General features: G+C 42.1%; 1 protein-coding gene across 1 annotated transcript in view; it reads left to right on the forward strand.

Annotated features, from left to right (window-relative positions):
• The first annotated feature begins 16350 nt into the window (after nucleotides 1-16350).
• SETD7 (SET domain containing 7, histone lysine methyltransferase) overlaps nucleotides 16351-19057 on the forward strand; it is a 72280-nt gene continuing 69573 nt past the window's right edge. The window contains exons 1-2 of the mRNA XM_044681707.1: nucleotides 16351-16596; nucleotides 16861-16971. Of these exons, the coding sequence (XP_044537642.1) occupies nucleotides 16351-16596; nucleotides 16861-16971 (357 nt within the window). The remainder of the gene's footprint in view (nucleotides 16597-16860; nucleotides 16972-19057) is intronic.

The following is a 19057-nucleotide window of genomic DNA, read 5'->3' on the forward strand; positions in this document are numbered from 1 at the left end:
CCCATGGACAGCATATTTGTTGTTTTCTGAGTATATTCATATAGACAGAGAAACAAAGCATTTATTAAACACTTACTATGTGCTTCATTCCATGCTAAATTCTAGGAAAGCAAGTACAAGCGAGCAAGACACAACCCCTGCCCTCAAAGGAGATTAAATTCTAATAGAGAAAGACAATATAAAGAGATCAGCTGTAAAGTATGTGGGGGGAAGGAAAGGACGTCTAAATGGAATGAAAGGTGGCAGGTGAAGAGAAGGAAGGATCTGAAGAGTCTAGGCATAAATGAAGTGAAGCGTGGCTTCCTAAAATGGCATTTCTGGAGAAAGAGCCACTAATCAGGAGGAGGGCCTCAGGACAGAAGTTTGTCTAAGATGGCAAGGTGACATTTGGGACAGAGCCTAAAGAGAGAGTCTAGAGGGGCAGATAAGCAGCTCAGTACAGAGAGAGCCAGGCCTGGAAACAGGAGACATTTCCTAGCTGTGTGACCCTGGGCAAGTCAATTAACCTTTACCATTCTTCTGCCTTGAAACTGATAACTTAGTATGGATTCTAACACCGAAGGCAAGGGCTTAATGTAAATAAATAAATAGAGCCTAGGGATGAGTTTAGGTCCCAGAACAAGGATTAATAATGGCCCTACATATCCCAAGCATATAGGAAGGAGAAAAAGGCTTAGAAATGTATACATCTCTGGATAGCTGGAAAGAGTAGTCATCTAGTACCAACCTACCCAGGCTTCCCACCTCCTATTTTACAGAAGAGAAAATAGGCAGAGAGAAATGAAGCAATTTGCCCAAGGTGACACAAACAGAAAGTAGCAGGGCTAGGATTTTAACCCAGATGTTCTATATCCAAGTCCAGTGCTCTTTCCATTTCATTTTTACTCAGATTCCCAGGAACAGGGAGAAAAGGGAGAAGGGAGGAGAGAGAGAGAGAGAGAGAGCTGACCCTTTTCTCCTTCCAAGCAGGCTACTTTTGCAACTACATGTCATGTTAAGAAACAATGTTAGGCTATGATGCCACAGAAACAGTAGCATCTTGTCAGGAGGAGTAGCCAGCAATAGATACAACAGCTCTATGCATCCTTAAGACACACTAACAGCCATCTTAACAATGACAACTTCTAGGTGATTTCATCTCTCTCCTCAAGTTAGGTCATCCTGCTTTCTCTCCTTCCTAATGTCTGAATCAGGTCACCCTGAAATGAGGCACCCTTTCTGTCTCACTGACTGACAGCTCACCCTGCTGGAAATCAGGCTTTATCTGGCTCTTTCTTCTTCTACTTCCCCAAAGCATTATTTCCTTTCATACACGGGACTCCTCTCTGGAGTCTCCATCTTTAAATTCTCTCTTTTTATCCCCTTGTTTTTCAATTCAGTTCCCCAACCTGCCTCTCTGGCTTTTGCTTGACTACATATCACAATAAAATGTCATAAGAGTGTTTCTGGCAACTAGGGACTTTTCTCTGCCTAACACCGCCCCCCCCACCCCAGCCCCACCCCAAGAAAAACAAATCAAAGCTCTAGAGATTAGGTTCTTTGGTTACAATATCTCCCTGTCATCTGAAGGCCACCAGGTCTTGGTTTCTCAAAGGTTGGTTATCCAGTTGCTGGATTTCTCTAGAACTCTCTGTTCTTCCTCCTTTCTCCTGGTGCCAGATTTTAGCACACACACCCCCTCCCCATTAACTAGCATCATCTCCAAGAAAGTGGACTGAGTCAATTGCTCTGATGAGAAATGTGGAGAGGGAGGAGATTACTACAAGCTAAGGTGAAATTTAGGAATTGTTTCTAGAATTCCTTTGTCATTGTCGCACTGGATCCCATTCTAGAGACAAATGGTGCAGACCAGTTCAGTTATATCAGACAGAAATGCAGCCTAAGGTTACTAACGTTGAGATCTATAGTCACTGATGTCCCCAAATCCCAGAAATGTAGTGACCCTGGGGACAAAAATGAAAGATAAGCCTTTCCCTACCGGCATCTGAAGTAGATGGTCTTTGTCGTGAAATTTTGCCTGCATACAAGATGTAGATTTTTCCTGTGATATGGCACTATGCCTCCAATTTACCCTATCTATAACTTGAAGGTATAACAGTCATTTACCCATCTGACCTAGTCAGTTTTTGCTTTTCTCATGTATTCTAGAATTTAGCACAGGTCCTGGCACAAAGCAAATCTTTCATAAACTCATGGATTTGATACAGCAGAGAAAACATTGGATTTGGAGCTAGAGGGCTTATATTTGGATCCGCCTGTGTCACTTGGTAGCTACATAGCCTTGGAATATTTATACACTCAACGCATATGCCTCAGGGTAGTATAAGAATTAAAGGAGATGATGTATGCGATGCCTTTTGTAGGGCTGCTATATAAACATCACATTGGCTATATTATTACTACTGTTATTCCCTTGCCCTACGGAATGGAGACTTGACAGAATTCTTTCTTATAAATATAGTAAATTAACTGTGTAGCAACAACAGTTAATCAAAACATATCCCTAGTGGGAGTCATAATATTATAGTAGCCTGAGAAAGCATTAAACCTCCTTCTGAGAGATACACAGGTGGTAAAATGAACAAAATCAATGCAGCATTCATCACTGCTACTGACTGACTATGTCTGTTTACCAAAATGGCCACAGAGAAGGATCACATCCTTGGAACTGGGGCAGGCTTAGACAGTACTGACTCTGTGGCATGAGACACTGAGAGAATTCACTCTTATATGCAAGAGTGGAGAGATACTGAATTGATGACTGTTTTGCATAAGCCCTCTTCTTCTCCTTGGCTGCACTCTCTCTGGCAAAATGCAATCTATCCAGCACAGGAGATGTACAATGTTCTGGCTGCTGCTGTACATCTTTTTTGATGTAGAGTTTTGTTGATTTTCAGGGATAGGACAACACAAGTGAGGAATGAGTAAGATGGAGTTAAATGGTAAAAAGCTAGGTGGAAAGAGTTAGCTTCTCTTGGAATGAGGAAAGCTGAAGGAAAGAATCAAAAGAACAGATTCTGGTTCAGTGGGAATATGGAAGTGTAGTCAATCAAAATCATATCTCAAAGGGGAGCTGGGTGGCTCAGTGGATTGAGAGTCAGGCCTAGAGATGGGAGGTCCTAGGTTCAAATTTAACCTCAAATACTTCCTAGCTGTGTGACCCTAGGCAAGTCACTTAAGCCTCATTGCCGTGCCTTGGAATGAATATACAGTATTAATTCTAAGACAGAAGGTAAAATGTTTTATTTTGTTTTTAATCACATCTCAGACTTGATATTTGAAGAAAAAAAGCAATTAAAAACAATTTTCCAAAGACAATCTAATTTCTATTTTTTTAAAATTCTCTCCTGATTTAAAATTTTCATTTTAATTATTAATAAATAGTAATGTTTTATTCTATATAACTTTGTGAGATGCTGTTAAGTGTCAGATATAAGGAAGTATAAGAATCTCTGATCTCAAAGAAAGTTTATAGTTTAGACTGAAAGAGTGGTTATCTCTCTGTGTATATACACACACTATAAATATATCAAGATATAAACACATTTACATAAATATGCTTTTATACAAAAATATCCTTTAGCTCATTCAAAATATATCATTCCTGAAGATTGGGCTCAGGTAACTGGTTAAGAATTAGATAGGTAGGGGCAGCTGGGTAGCTCAGTGGAGTGAGAGTCAGGCCTAGAGACAGGAGGTCCTAGGTTCAAACCCGGCCTCAGCCACTTCCCAGCTGTGTGACCCTGGGCAAGTCACTTGACCCCCATTGCCCACCCTTACCAATCTTCCACCTATGAGACAATACACCGAAGTACAAGGATTAAAAAAAAAAAGAATTAGGTAGGGGGCAGCTGGGTGGCTCAGTGGATTGAGAGGCAGGCCCAGAGACAGGGAGATCCTGGGTTCAAATCTGGCCTCAGACACTTCCTAGCTGTGTGACCCTGGACAAGTCACTTAACCCCCTTTGTCTAGCCTTTACCACTCTTCTGTCTTGGAACCAATACACAGTATTGATTCCAAGATAGAAGGTAAGAGCTTTAAAAAAAAAATAATTAGATAGGTAGATGAATGTTCTTTATCACTTAAGTAGTTAAACACTAAGCTAAGTGTTCAGAGATTACCCTCTCAACATATCCTCAGAATTCTGGGTATAGTGTACTTGTGACATCACAGCCCAGCCACCCCACATCCCCAGCAATTATATACCTTTCTGTGGGCCAAATGTGTGATGGTATACAAAGAGCGCTCTCTCTGTTTGGAAGTAGAATGGAGTGTTGAGTTTGGTAGTCTCATTAGGTAGGAATATAGAGTTCATGAAGGGAAAAGTATGGAATAAGGCGCAAATGGCTGGCTGAGGAATTTTATCTTGATCCTGGAAGGAATGGGTAGCCACTAAAGGTATTTAACCAGTGCACTGACTGTATCAGATCTGTGCCTTGAAATTATTTTGGCAGGATTACTTGCTATCTCAAGGATGGGATAGGAGAAGGAGGGAGGGAAAGAATTTGAATTGCAAATTGTCAGAAAATAAATGTGAAAAATTGTTTCTACCAGCAATTTGAGAAAATACAATGAAACATTACTTCAGGGTAAAGAAAAGAAAAACAAAAACAAAAACAAAGAGTATTTTGGTAGTTGTGTGGAGAATGGATTAGAAAAGGCAGGAGAAACTAGAAGCAATGAGTTTAATTAGGGGGCTACTATGATAGTCTAGGCCAGTGATGGGCAAACTTTTTAAAGAGGGGGCCAAAGGAAAGGAAATGCTCATCTGTCAGCCTGTTTCTAAGGCAACTCTTTCCAAGGTTCATTGTATTGTATCCTACTCATTGTATTCATCAGATTAGAAATAATATCGCTGGGGGGGAAGGGGAGATTAGAACATTTCAGGGGACCCGCATCTGGCCCTCAGCCATAGTTTGCCCATCACTGGTCTAGGCAAGCGTTAACAAGGCCTGAATAAAGGCAGTGTTTATATGAATAGAGAAAAGGGGACAGTTTCAAGAAATGTTGTAGAAGAAGAATCAATGTCTTGTCAAATGATAGAATTGGGGAGGTGAGGACGGAAGAGGTTATGAACTTTGAGGTTATGAATGAAGGTGATTGTAACAAGAAGTGTAAGGAGAAGCTCTCAATAGAAAAACAATTACTATTTTGAAAAGGGGTCCACCTCTAATGGTCTTTTCACATTGGCAGTGCTTCTGTCTCTAAAGCTTCCTTCTCTGATTGATAAATTCCTTTCTGGGACCTTCATTTGAGAAAGTGTCCAGCCAGCCATTCATTATTTATTTATTTATTTTTAAGCCCTTACCTTCCCTCTTGGAGTCAGTACTGTGTATTGGCTCCAAGGCAGAAGAGTGGTAAGGGCTAGGCAATGGGGGTCAAGTGACTTGCCCAGGGTCACATAACTAGGAAGTGTCTGAGGCCATATTTGAACCTAGGACCGCCTGGCTCTCAATCCACTGAGCTACCCAGCTCCCAAGCCACTTTCAGTTTAAACCTGGACTAGCTGATGACACCTTGGGCAACCTCTCCATCTTCCCCACACACTCCACTTTCCAACTTTTCTTTTTTTTTTAATACTTTAAGTTTTTAATTTTTTAATTTTTTAAATTTTTAATTTTTTTAAACCCTTAACTTCTGTATATTGGCCCCTAGGTGGAAGAGTGGTAAGGGTGGGCAGTGGGGGTTAAGTGATTTGCCCAGGATCACACAGCTGGGAAGTGTCTGAGGCCAGATTTGAACCTAGAACCTCCTGTCTCTAGGCCTGACTCTCAATCCACTGAGCTACCCAGCTGCCCCTTCTTCTTTTTTTTTTTTTTTAAATGCAGCCAGTGGCATAAGAGGACTAGACCTGAAATCAGGAAGACCTGAGTTCAGATCTGACTTCAAACACTAGCTGTGTAACCCTTACTTTACTTAAGTCACTTAACCCTGTTTTCTTCAGTTTCCTCAACTATAAAATGTGAATAATTATCGCACCTACTTTGAAGGGTTTAGGACCAAAAGAGAACATATTGGTATAAACAAAAATACTTAGCACAGTGCCTGGCACAGAGTAGGCACTGTATAAATATATTTATTCCCTTCTCTTTCCTTACTAGAATATAAGCTTCCTGAGGGCAAAGAATGTCTCTCTTTTCACTTGCACTAGCTTTTCCTGTCCTTTATATAGTGCCCAGCACACAGTAAATATTTAATAAATTCTTTATCTGTTTGATAGGGAGAAGAATATAATGAGTTCTACTTTTTTCCCTTTTTTATTTAGAATATTTTTCCATGGTTACATGATTCATGATCCCCCTCCCCCACTCTTTCCCCCCTCCCAAATCCGAGAAGCAGTTCCGCTGGGTTATACATTTTTATTGTTCAAAACCTATTTCCGTGTTATTCATATCTTCAGTAGCTCAATTCTTTAACATCAAAACCCTGATCGCATCCCTATGGCACTATATGGTAGATCATATATTTTTCTAATGCATTTCTACTCCCACAGTTCTTTCTCTGGATGTGGATAGCATTCTTTCTCATAAATCCCTCAGAATTGTCCTGGATCATTGCAATTCTGCTAGTAGAGGAGTCCATTACGTTCAATTGTGTCATAATGTATCAATCTCTGTGTACAATGTTATCCTGGTTCTGCTCCTTTTGCTATGGGTTCTACTTTTAACACGTTAAGTTTGAGACATTCATTGGGGTTTCAAGAGTTTAACTCAGGAGAGAGTAGGGCTGGTTAGACATATTTTGTGAGTCATCTGTGTACTGATGATACTCGAACCCATGGGAAGGGATGAAATCACCATTGTGACTCACTCCTTATAGAGCGAAAAGATGAGAGAGAGCTTGGGACAGAGCTCTGGAGGGAAAGGAGTTCAGGGGGGAGAAGAAGGCACCTTTACTAAGGTAGCAGGAAATAAATAATGATGCCCAAAAACGGAGACTAGGAAAAGTAACCAGAAAATTGGGAGGAGGACTAGAAGAGAATAGCATCATGGAAGTTAAGAAAGAAGAGAATATCCACAAGCTGGAAGTGATCAAAGTTAATAAAACTAAAGAAGTAAAAAAAAATTTTTTTAATTAAAAAGATGAAGACTGAGACAAGGCCCTTCAAATTAGTGGTTAAGAAATGTTCATCTTTGCATTTATGTCTTTGCATGACATAGTGGAAGGAACTTTTCAGACATAAAATCAAGGACCTGGGTTTTGAATGTTGTGTCAGACATTTATTGATTGTATGCTCATAGGAAAGTCCCTTAACCTTTCTAAGCCTTAATTTCCCCATTTGCAAAGTGGAGATAAAACTCATTCTACCCAGATGATGAGGTTACTATGAGGAAAGAACTTGGGAAATCTTAAGATAAATGTTAGTTGTTACTATTATTATTGATAACATTGGAAGAAATCATTTCAGTAGAGTAGTGGGGTTGGAAGCCTGATTGCCAGGGGTTGAGATGTGAGTGGGTGTTGAGGAAGTGGAAACAACAAGTATAGACTATTCTTTCTAGGCAGTGAAATGGAGAAATATAGGATGGCATCTTGAGGGGGCGGCAGAATAAACTGAAGGTCTTTTAAGGCGGGGGTAAATCTGAGCATGCTTGAAAGCTGCAGGGAAAGAACCAGTAGGAAATAAGATGGCAAATGAGAGAGAGGGCATGATTGCTGGGCCAAGATCCCAGAGGAAGCAGGAGGACATGGGATTGAGAGGACAAGTATAGGGAGGAGTTTTGGTAAGAACTCAGAGACTGCAGAAAAAGTGATGGTGAAAATGTTACAGGGATCTTGAGGGGGGTAGCATAGCAGAGATGAAGAAGCTTAAGGTGAATGGTCCCAATTTTTTCAGTAAAATAGAAAATAAGGATATTTGCTGAAGGAGAAGTATATCTGTTTGGAGACTTGAGGACAGAAGGCTTTAGAACTGCTTTAGAAAGCTCGGTAATCCATTGAGTGTGGCTCAAGCAGTTGAACTCTCATAGTCTCACATTCATATCCCAGCAGAATCCCCATAATTATAATCTTTACCCCTAGAAACTTTTTAATGTAGCTTTTTTCTTTTTTTTTCCTTTTTTTGTTGTTTGTTTTTTTTTTATCTTAGGAAGTAACGAAAACTAAGAAATATATAGAATATATAAGTTCATTATGAACAACAACAAAAAACACAAGAAAGATTCCTATATGACCCTAAATACAGGCAAGAAAACTTTCCTTCTGGAAGCTCCCACCATACTATAGGTATCCATATGTCACTCCCAACCCCACCCATGCAGGAGAAAAACATGAAAATGTTCTTCATAATGCTCATATAGAAAGAATTCATGTAGAAACATGTCTGCCCCTGAGTTGGTGAAAGCATTCTGCCAGTGATAGCCCACCAACCATGGCCTCTAAAAGTTTTCTCCATCAAGAAAGGTGTTAGATTGGGAGTCAGAAGACTTAGGAACCAAACCTTACTCAACCAATGTGTGTAGCCATAGGAAAATCATTCAACATCTCAGCCTCAGTTTCCTCATCATTAAAACTGGGATAATAACAGGACATCTTTCTCCCATGGTTATTGTGGGGATCCAATTGGATGAGATATGTAAAACCACTTTGCAAATCTTAAAGTGTCACATATGTGTTGGTTATTGTTGTTACTACTGCTGAAGTAGCTACCACCTTACCAAAGCCAGCCCAGTCCAACTCACTTTAGGGTTAGTCTACATAATACTAGGGTTTTTGTTAGGTCCACAAGTCTTCACTAAAACCCTTCAGGCAATAGTACAGACCTCTCTGAAGGCTTTCAGACTTTTCTAGTCCACATGATGATTTCTTGAGAGATCATTAGCTTCTAATTGCTCAATTCTAGCCTTTAGGGATTGGTTTTCGGCTATAATCTTTCGGTTTTCGGCTATAATCTTTTGGTTTTCGGCTATAATCTTCTGGTTTTTCTTTTCACTCTGGTCAATTCTGGTGTTCAATTTGCTTATCAGTTCATTTGATTTCTGAGCCTCACTTTCCAATTGCAAAATTCTACCTTTTAAACTGTTATTTTCTTGCCAGATCTCTTCCATTTTCCTCAAAATCTCAGTTTTGAACTCTTCCATAGCTTGTGACCCGTTTTCCTTATTTGAGGTGGGTCCAGATGCTTGTTTGTTCTCCTCCTCTGTTTGCTCGGTTGTCTGGATTTTCTCTGTGTAAAAGTTGTTGAGTGTTAAAGACTTTTTTTTCTTGTTGTTAATCTTTCTCTTCTGAACTTCCTGAGTCTGGGTAGCCATCATTAGCCCAGCAGCTTCTCAGCTTTATCCTCGCGCTCAGGGTCTGTTGGCTCCTGAGGTCTGAGGTCTGGTTTTTTCCAAGGTCAAGCCCCCTGGTGGACCCCCTTGCTTGATCCTCTGCTGGAGGTTCCTTTACAAGTCTCAGGGTGCTGCTTCCACAGTCGTATACCTGTCTGCACTGGTTCCCCACTCAGGGTTTCAGAGCTTTAGCTCATGGCTGTGTCTGCCTCCACCCACGCCTCCGCTGCGCCTGCGCTCTGCTCCCGCGCTCAGAGTTCGTGTGGGTTCTTTAGCTTTTTGGGGTCCCAAATCTTGCTGCTCTCAGGAACAGGCCCTGGAGCTGCCAATGACTCAATGGGTGCCCCAAACTTGCTCTATTTCTTTTTAGCTGGCTTTGGCGTTATAGGTGGTATGTGTGGAGGGGATGGGGGTGGGGTGGTTGCTCAGCCCGTGATTTAGTGAGAGCTGTTTCACCCCTTTATAGCATGGAAATGTCCCGATTCCACGTACCTTCCACGCTGCACCCTGTTGTGGGGTTCCTCCGTTCGTCTGGACTTGTTTTTATGTCCCCTTGAGGAGTTGTGTGTGTTTCGGTCAGGAGAGGTTAAGAGCTGCTTTTTACTCTGCTGCCATCTTAACCCTGAAGTCCACATGATGATTTCTAATCCCCACCCCTAGCCAGGTTGAGGCTTCTGGATTCTAATCTCCTCTTCCCCATTTGGGATTATTCATTTCCCTGATCCTCCCCACAGGGTCAACAACTCCCACTGAGGAAGGGTAGAAGGGAAATACCTGTTTATTTCCCACTATCCCTTCATAACCCCTTGTATATAAATTACTCCAAGGCTCAGAATGTTTCAAAGAAGCACCACAAGGGTACGGGGGAGGGAATCAAAACTGGCAACCATTACTGGGAACTGTGACAAGAACAAAGGTTCATAGCCTTATTATACTCCGCCCCAATAAAAAATCTGAAGTCCCTGCAAATTATACTAGTCTAATATCCAGACAGTTTTTAGGAATAGTCTGCACATTTCAAATGCTCCACAGGTCACATATAAGAGACTTGTGCACCAGACCAGGCCATATGTAGTAACATATTATATAACATTCATGAGTCATATAGAAGACATATTCAATTCACCATATTTATTAATTACATTAAATTAATTATCATTAAAATTAATTATAATTATAATATTATATTTATGTTCATTATATATAATATATTTATAATATTAATATGGTTATAATAATAATTAATTGTTATTAAAATTAAATTAATTAAATTAAATATAATTGCCCATTATATTTAAGGCACTTACATGCTAGGTGTTAGAGTCATGAGACAACAATGAAATGATCACTGAAGGCCAAGAGTCTTCATTCTGTTGGGGGAGGGGGGTTTATATAATACATAAACGCAACTAGGAGATTCAAAGTCTATACATTTAATCCAAAGTAAATTCAAAAGGAAAGCAATAGAAAAGATCTGAAGAGGCCTTGTTCAGGAGGCTTCTTTGAAGGAATATAAGCATTCTATGAGACAGAAGTGAGGAATGAGTGCATTCTAGCTATAAGAGCTGATGAGATCATCAACAGAAAGAAAAGAAAAGGACTCTGAATTGAACCTTGGATGATGTCCCCACTACATATGGTAGGCTATAGCAATATTTTATTATTTGTGGGCCATCATTCCCCAAAGGCAGCATACTATTATGAGTCAGCAAACAATTATCAGCTACCTCAATGACACTGTCATCACAGCCCATAAGCAAGCCCCAATCAATAGTCCCTGGTGAAGGGCTCCAGCCATCATTGAGCAGAAGTTAGCCACTATGGTTACTTACCCCCAGCAAATATACAACAGTGCGATGCCCTCACCTCCCAAGTTATTACTGATTTGGTATGAGTACACACTCAGCACACGACTTCTTTAGTACACCTCAAAGCTTATATCAACTTTGATATTTGAAAAAGTCTTTACTGAATGGTACTAGAACAGACAGCCAAGACCTATGGAGATCTACATCTCAGGATGAAAAGGAAAAATGTTTTTAAAATCTCAGATGATGGGAGGAGTTGGGTGGCTCAGTGGATTGAGAGCCAGGCTCAGAGATGGGAAATCCTGGGTTCAAATTTGACCTCAGACACTTCCTAGCTGTGTGATCCTGGGCAAGTCACTTAATCCCCATTGCCTAGCTCTTACCATTCTTCTGCCTTAGAACCAATACAGAATACTGATTCTAAGACACAAAGTAAGGGCTTAATTTTTTTTTTCAGATGATTCTCCAAAATGTAACCTTTCACCCACAACAAAAGTATCTAGACAGTCATGCAAGCACCCAGGATCTACTTTAAGAGTTACTTAATAATAAAAGAATTGTCATACAGCAGGAAGACTCAGTGGCAATCATGAATTTACAGAGGATCTGGTAGGCATAATAGGAAGATTGCCTCCATTGGTGGTCAATGATGCAGAAGGAAAAGCAAAGAAGGTGAATGGTGAGAGTGACCCAGGGTTGAAGCTGATTGACAAGGAATGACTAGAAAAAGGAGACATGAACGATAGTGTCAAGTATGGAGGATGATGTAAAAGTGAATTAACTAACTATATGGCCAAGACTCTGAAAGAAGGTAAGTGAAGTGAGAGCAAGAGTGACCGACTGAACAGGGATGGATGCAGAGCCTGAAAGTTGTGAGGACAAATGAAGAGGAAAGCAGATGGAAGCAGAAAAGAGCAATAGATTCTGATCAGAGAAGAGAATTTCAGAGTTTAGAATCATGGAGGTAGCACAGTTATAGGTGATGATATACATCAGATTTAAAGTATGACAATCCCAATGGATAGCTCAGGTAGAATGAGATATCAATAACGGAAATGAGGGGAGGTTAAAAAACTGGGACACCATCATTGTACACACTAAGGTCCTCAAATATGAATCACAATCTGGCTTTAGGTGTTCAAAGACCAGACTAAACTCACATGTAGGATCAGGTCTGAAAATTAATTGCAATTTTTAAGGGCTAACACATAGTAGAAGAAATTCTGCACAAGGGATAATGTGTATGTATACATATATTCATATAAAATGTATGTATATATTCCGTGTTTTTCTATTATGTATTGGTATCTAATATTACACATATTCTAATTGTATAGTTAAACATATAATTTTCTCTAACATATTTATGTTATATTAATTATATTACATGCAGGGGTCTGAAGTTCCAGACTTTGGGGATCAGGCATACTAGGTTTGAATTCCTGCTCTGATACTCCTAGGCAGTTCCATAAACTTCCTGGGTCTTAGTTTCCCCATTCGTCAAATTATGAAGTTGTACCAGATGATCTATTATGGTCCTTCTACTTCTAAATTTATAATTTTATGAGCTTTGCATGAGAGGATTTGAAAAATAGAAAAAAATACAGAACTAAATCTTCAAACCTATTCAATTAAAGCTAGTGTCATCTGAGATGTATGTTGAAGAGATGATCATTTTGCGTTTCCCGCCTCCCCTTGATTTCTCATTTCTATTGCCAGTGGGTTGAGTAGGGGGAGAAATTATTCCTGGCTGTCACATTTGATCTTCCTGAATTCTCGCTGCCTTTAGAAGTGAACAGGAAAATGGTCAAGGGGGCAGATCTCTGCCTGCCTTGCAAAGGAAGAGTTGACATATAAAAATAGGTTCACAGAGTTGAGAGAAGCAGATCTCAGGGAAAACCTTATACTTCACTATTACAGGGATATATGATTTCATCCACTACAAAGGCATGTAAGCCAATTATGTCTTAACAGAGACTCTGTGAGTTGCTGTTGCTGAAAAGTCCATTATAATAAGGTGAATCTGGTCATGAGCCACTCATTATAATCTTATATATAAAAACTCTTTCTTCTATCTTTAGATGGAACTGTACATCAATAGGGGTATTCACAATATGCAATATATCCACCACTTCTTATCTTTCTTGTGCATGTCTAGGCACAATTCTTCTATAAAGACTGTTCAATGTAGTGTGAGCCTTTGGTTCTTTTAATATTCTGTGGAGACCAGTGCAGCACTTGGTTGCATCCTTGACTTTTGCTAATAATTTCCCTACCTCCTTTTTTGACTTCATATATATGACACTTCTTCAATCACTCAACAAACTTCTAGGTGGCACAGTGGTTTGAGTGCCTATCCTGTAGTTTAGAAGACTTGAGTTCAAATCTATCCTCAAACACTTACTAGCTATGAGACACTGGACAAGTCACTTAACCATTGCCTATCTTAATTTCCTTAACTCCAAAATTAGGAGACTAATAGTGCCTCCCTCCCTCCCACAGTTTTTGTGAGGATCAAAAGTAAATTACTCAACACATTGTAGATACTTAATGTTTCCTTCCTTCACTATTGAGTACCTACCATGTACTTACTCCTTGGCTACAGTGTACCACTTCTTACACCATACTTATTAGAAATATGCTCTAGTTTACCTCCACTAATTCTGTTGCCCATTAGTTCATCTGTGACCAAAGTTATTCTAAGATTGTATTATTCTATTATTTGTAGCTATGATCAGAAGAATATTGATGTAGAAGAGATGAGCTTTTATTGTAGGCAACAACTTGCAATCACTGAAAAAGCACTGAGCAATTTACCGAATATGATCTGAATCTCTTCCTACTCCTAATCATCCAATTATAATCCTTTCCAAAAGCCTCTACTCACAGGTAGATTTGATGCATTGCCTATATCACTGTATATCACAATATGATCAATCTACACCACTTTGTTTTTCTTGTGTGGATTACTAAATTGATCTTTTTTAAAATTAATTAATTAATCAGGAGTATTTTTCCATGGTTACATGATTCATGTTCTTTCCCAGCTCTTCCCCCATCTTCCCATAGCTGATGCGCAATTCCAATGGGTTTTACATGTGTCATTGATCAAGATCTATTTCCATATTATTGATAGTTGCACTGAGATGATCGTTTAGAGTCTACATCCCCATCATATTCTCATCAACCCATGTGTTCAAGCAGTTGTTTGTCTTCTGTTAAACTGATCTCTTTTGAGTACTGGGGCCTGCGCACTAAGGAGACCCAGTAGTGATCTAGGGAGATCTACTAGCACGAGCAGCTCTAGAGTTTTACCAGTGACAAGGAATCATTCCCTTCTGTTTGGATTTCTCATTTGAACTGAACAGGCCTGCTAGGTCCAAGGCATTCTCAGGTTCTGGGATACAAAGACAAAAAAGATATAGTCCTTATCTTCCAGAAGCTCTCATTCTCCTGGGGAGGGGAGGATATTTAACATGTAAACAAGCAAGGAGTAGAAAGTAACTTCAAAAGGGAAAAAATACTAATAATTAGGAAGCTCAGGAAAAGTCTTTCAGAGGATCTAGCAACTGAATTGTACTTGGAAATAAGCTAGAGGTTCTATGAGAGGAATAGGTAAGAGCAGAGTGCCTTCCAGAAATGGGGCAAAACTTAGTTGTACAAGACATGGAGACAGGAGATGGAATATTGTGTACAAGGAATAATAACAACGAAGTTTGACTAGAATAAAGCATCCAAGAAGAGGAATTATATGGAGCATGTAGGAAGGTGAGTTAATATGGAGATGCTTAATGTCATAAAACACTTTTGGTGGACAAAACTGTTTACTTCTAAATACAGGGTGCTTTCAGATGTCTTAGAATATTTTTGAGTCATTAAAGCTTAGGAAATACTTGTTAGGCACCTTGTATCTAAAATGTGAGATACTTTACAAATAGAATTTCATTTGATTCTCATAATAGCTGTGGAAAGGAGGGGTTTTTATTATCCTTATTCACAGTTGAAGAAACTGAGGCATTAAAGCAGTTTTAACTACACTGAGTAATGAGATGCTCTACTGTAGAGTTGATGATTGTATTTTCGTTTTGGGGGGGGGTATTAAATAATTCCTCAAAGGTCATTGTTTGAATCAGTATTTTCTGATAAAACACATGCCTCATTGAACCTTTCTGGCTCCCATAACCCGCCTTCTTAAAAAAGCTAAAGAAATTCGAAAACCTTAGCTTGAGAGTGGGACACCTCACCTGACAGCCCTGAGCTGTGGACATTTGTTCTTCTTCCTTCTGAAGAAAGAGAATTTAAAAAAATACAACTGGGCAAAAAAAGACACATGAATATAAAGCAAAGGCCTTCCCTTAAGGGATTCTAGTTTTAAGAGAGTTACCTCGAAACTGAAAGTCTCCGCAGTCCCTGAATACCCACGCCTGGAGGACCCTCGGGCTAAAGTGGCCATCGTAATTCCAGGAGGGAGCATCAAGCATTGTATAAATTTGCATCTATTTAACCAGCTATTTACAGCCCTCTTTCCTGCCACCTGCAATAGGAAGTGCCCTAATAAGGGGGCGGGAGCAGTTGGATAGGAAATGGATTGCAGGTAGTTCTCTTCTTTATGAATTTCAGTGACCTACCCTATTCAGTGAAAAGGAAACAGCTATTAGAGTGAGAGGGAGGAAGAGGTGGTAGACCGACGACAGGTCCTCATTAGCTCTGCCTCACTGTGCTTTTTTCACTATCAGTAGCCACAAGGAGAAGCCTCATTAGGAGAAGCTGTTTGTTTCATTGCTGCACAAGGGTGCCGAAATGCCTTTAGGATTTGGTAAAGGCCTGCGTTGCTACGGGAGGGGCGGAGCTACCGTTGATCGCTTAAATTGGGTCTAAATTACCATCCCCTTGTGCAAGGACCCTGGAGGCCAGTCCTGAGGTTGCCTCACCGCGGTAACATCTGCGCCCCGGTGCACGCTCCTAGCGGCAACCGCTTTGGAACTGGAGGAGGTGGGCACCAAGGGAAGGAGGAAATGAGGCCCCTGAGTACTGCTTCCTTTCCATCTCCCGCTCGGGGTTCATCCAGAAACTCTCCATCCCGTCCTCCACACATATATACACACCCCAGCACTGTCCGGCAGAAGCTGAGGAGAGTGGCATCCAGACTCCCACATCTATCTCCCCGAGCCTGTAAGCTCTTTGAGGGCAGGACATGTTTCTGACCCAAAGTGTATGTGCCCAGCACCTATAGCACTGGGAACTCCTGCTCCGCCCAAGAACAGGGCTTGACGATGAGGGGCCAGGTTTGGGCGGGGAGATGGGGAGTAAGTAAGCGGGGACTGGGGTTGCCTCTCGCAGCGAGAAGGACCAGACTTCTGGGAAGGGACAGGGAGCTGTCAATCAGGAGGGAGCGAGCGCACCAGCACCGGGTGATGTCAGCGGATCAGCTGCTCGTTAACAAAGAGGGGGATATTTACAGGACAAAGTTGCAGCAGCAGCGAGGGCGGCTACAGCGAGACTCCCGGAGCTCGGCAGCGGTCTGGGGAAAGTGGATACAGAGGCTGGGTTGGCCCTGGGGGAGCCCATAGCAGCAAGAAAAGGAAAAGAAATTAGGAAAAAGGCTGGAAGGGGGCGGCCGGCCAGCTGCTCCTCCTCTTCCTCCTCCTCCTTCTCCAAACTCGCTGGGCTGAACCCAAGCTCTCGCTGAGCAGCCGCTGCGGCCGCGGGCTCCCGGAGGAGCAGTAGAAGAAGCAGGGAAAAGAGAAGAAGGGAAGCAGCCGTAGCTGCGCGGCCGTTCTCAGACCCCGGACCCGGACCCCCAGCCCGGAGGAGAGCCTGCGCTGCGCTGGGCTGGGCTGCGCTCTCTGCCGCCATGGATAGCGACGACGAGATGGTGGAGGAGGCGGTGGAAGGTACCAGTGTTTTTCCTGGGCTGGTGGGGGTGGGGGCTCGGGCTGGGGGTAGGAGGGGCTAAGTGGGGAGTCCGAAGCCCCCAGGGCATCCAAGAGTTTTTCCCATCTCCACCCCCACCCCGGACCAGCACTGGGTTGAGCTGGCCAGTTCCCACCAGAGCAGGCGAACTGGGGTCGCCTTGCATTCGGGAGCTGGTCCTGGGCACTACCCCGTCCGAGGACGCTGGGGACCCCAGACGGCTCACGAGATGGCAGAGGGGAGAACTGACTTTGGGCACTCCTCCTCTACCTTACTGCCTGACCGGTCGGTCGCCTTCTCAAGCCTTCAGAGTTGCGAAACCTGCGACTGGCTGCCACCTCTCCCTCCCCCAACCCACTCCTGCCTGAGATTTTGGGAGGGGGAAGGGAGGCTAGAGTTAGCAGCCCTAGCGAGCGCCTCTTTCCCCAGCCCCATCTGGGAGGCTGCTTTGCCCCGGACTTCGCCAGTGCTCGAGCCTGCCGGGTCAGGCTCTCGCTCCTGCTGGGCACCCCAAGGCTCTGGGGCTCTGCTATGATGCAAGAGGTAGGAGCCGGCACGTGGCCGCCGCCGCCACCGCTCCCCCAGGAGAGACTCGGAAGCACTGCGGGGGAAGCAGCAGCTGCTGGAGGAGTGGTAGGAGGAGGGCAGCTGGGGCTTGGAAGCGCGCAGGGCAGCGCAGAGTGGGGCATTGCTGCCCGGGGGGCGAGCCGCGCCCAGGACCTCTCTCTCGTTTCACTTCGCCTTCCTTCGGCTTATCCCAAGATACCAGCGGAAACTCAGCTCAACCTCTCGGCCTCCCTTTCCCAGTACGGAGCCTTTACCCACTCTGGATATGTGAGCCAGACCCCTATCGCAGCTGCTGCTATTGCAGCAGCTGCTGGGTGACAACTTTCTGAATTACATACCATCAGTGGTCTGGGATATCACATAGCGTTACTGGCACCTGCTTCATATCCATCTCTCTCTCTCTCTCTCTCTCTCTCTCTCTCTCTCTCTCTCTCTCTCTCTCTCTCTNTCTCTCTCTCTCTCTCTCTCTCTCTCTCTCTCTCTCTCTCTCTCTCTCTCTCTCCTCTCTCCATCTCCCTCTCTGTCTATTTCTCGGTCTCTCTGAGTCTCTCTCTCATTCAATTCCTTGCATTTGTTGACTCCTCTCCACTCCCTTTTTTCCATTAAAAAAAAAATCATTCCATTTAGGACCTTCTGATGGAAGCTTTTATAACTTTTACAATGCCAAGAATTAGCAAATAATCTTTGAACATCACGAGTTTATTGGGCCCGTTCGTGTAATCCACTGTTCAGGAAATTATTCCACAGTATTTTAAAAGCATGCACTAAGGGGAAATAATTTTCATACGTTAGTGAAGTCTATGATGTCCATTATAAATGTATCAGAGAACAAGTCATCAGAAGAGGGTCAGTGTTTAAGAAAGAAAATCCTTGAATTATTTTTTCCTCTTTCTTTACTGTTGTGATTCATCAGACGTGTTTGGAAGAAACTAGAAAGAACATTTGAAGTTTTCTAAAACTGAACCCAGCCTGATCATGAAAATATTGCTCTCTATTTGGCTTGTCTTCCAACTTTCCAGACCACTCAAAGAATGTATGGTTTTAGAAATTTCAGAACTTTAAACACTTAAGAGCTGAAGTGATCACCATTCACCTCCCATTTGAGCAGTCCATATTGGGATAGCACATTATAAACATGAGGAAATTGGGCCCAGAGAAGTAATGTTTTACTGGAGGTCACCTGCGAAATAAGTAGCAAAAGCTGCTTAAACTCGGGTCTTTTGGTGTTCTTTCAGTACCCTATTGATAACCACTCAAAGACAATTCTGGGACTCGAGGGCCCTGGGCCACTAAAATTTTGTGCAGTATGTACACATGTACATAGCACTTATGCATACATGTACGTGTGGATACACATACTCAATATACAATATCTTATGTAGCAATGAAGTGTAGTGAGTTCTTATACTGCTGGAACGAAAATTAATGAGAAGTATCTCATGTTCTAAACATCACTTTAAATTAAGAGATCTGGTAATCAGGTTAAAAATGAATATTAAT

This window comes from Gracilinanus agilis, chromosome 6 (assembly GCF_016433145.1).
Source record: "Gracilinanus agilis isolate LMUSP501 chromosome 6, AgileGrace, whole genome shotgun sequence".
Lineage (NCBI taxonomy): Eukaryota > Metazoa > Chordata > Mammalia > Didelphimorphia > Didelphidae > Gracilinanus > Gracilinanus agilis.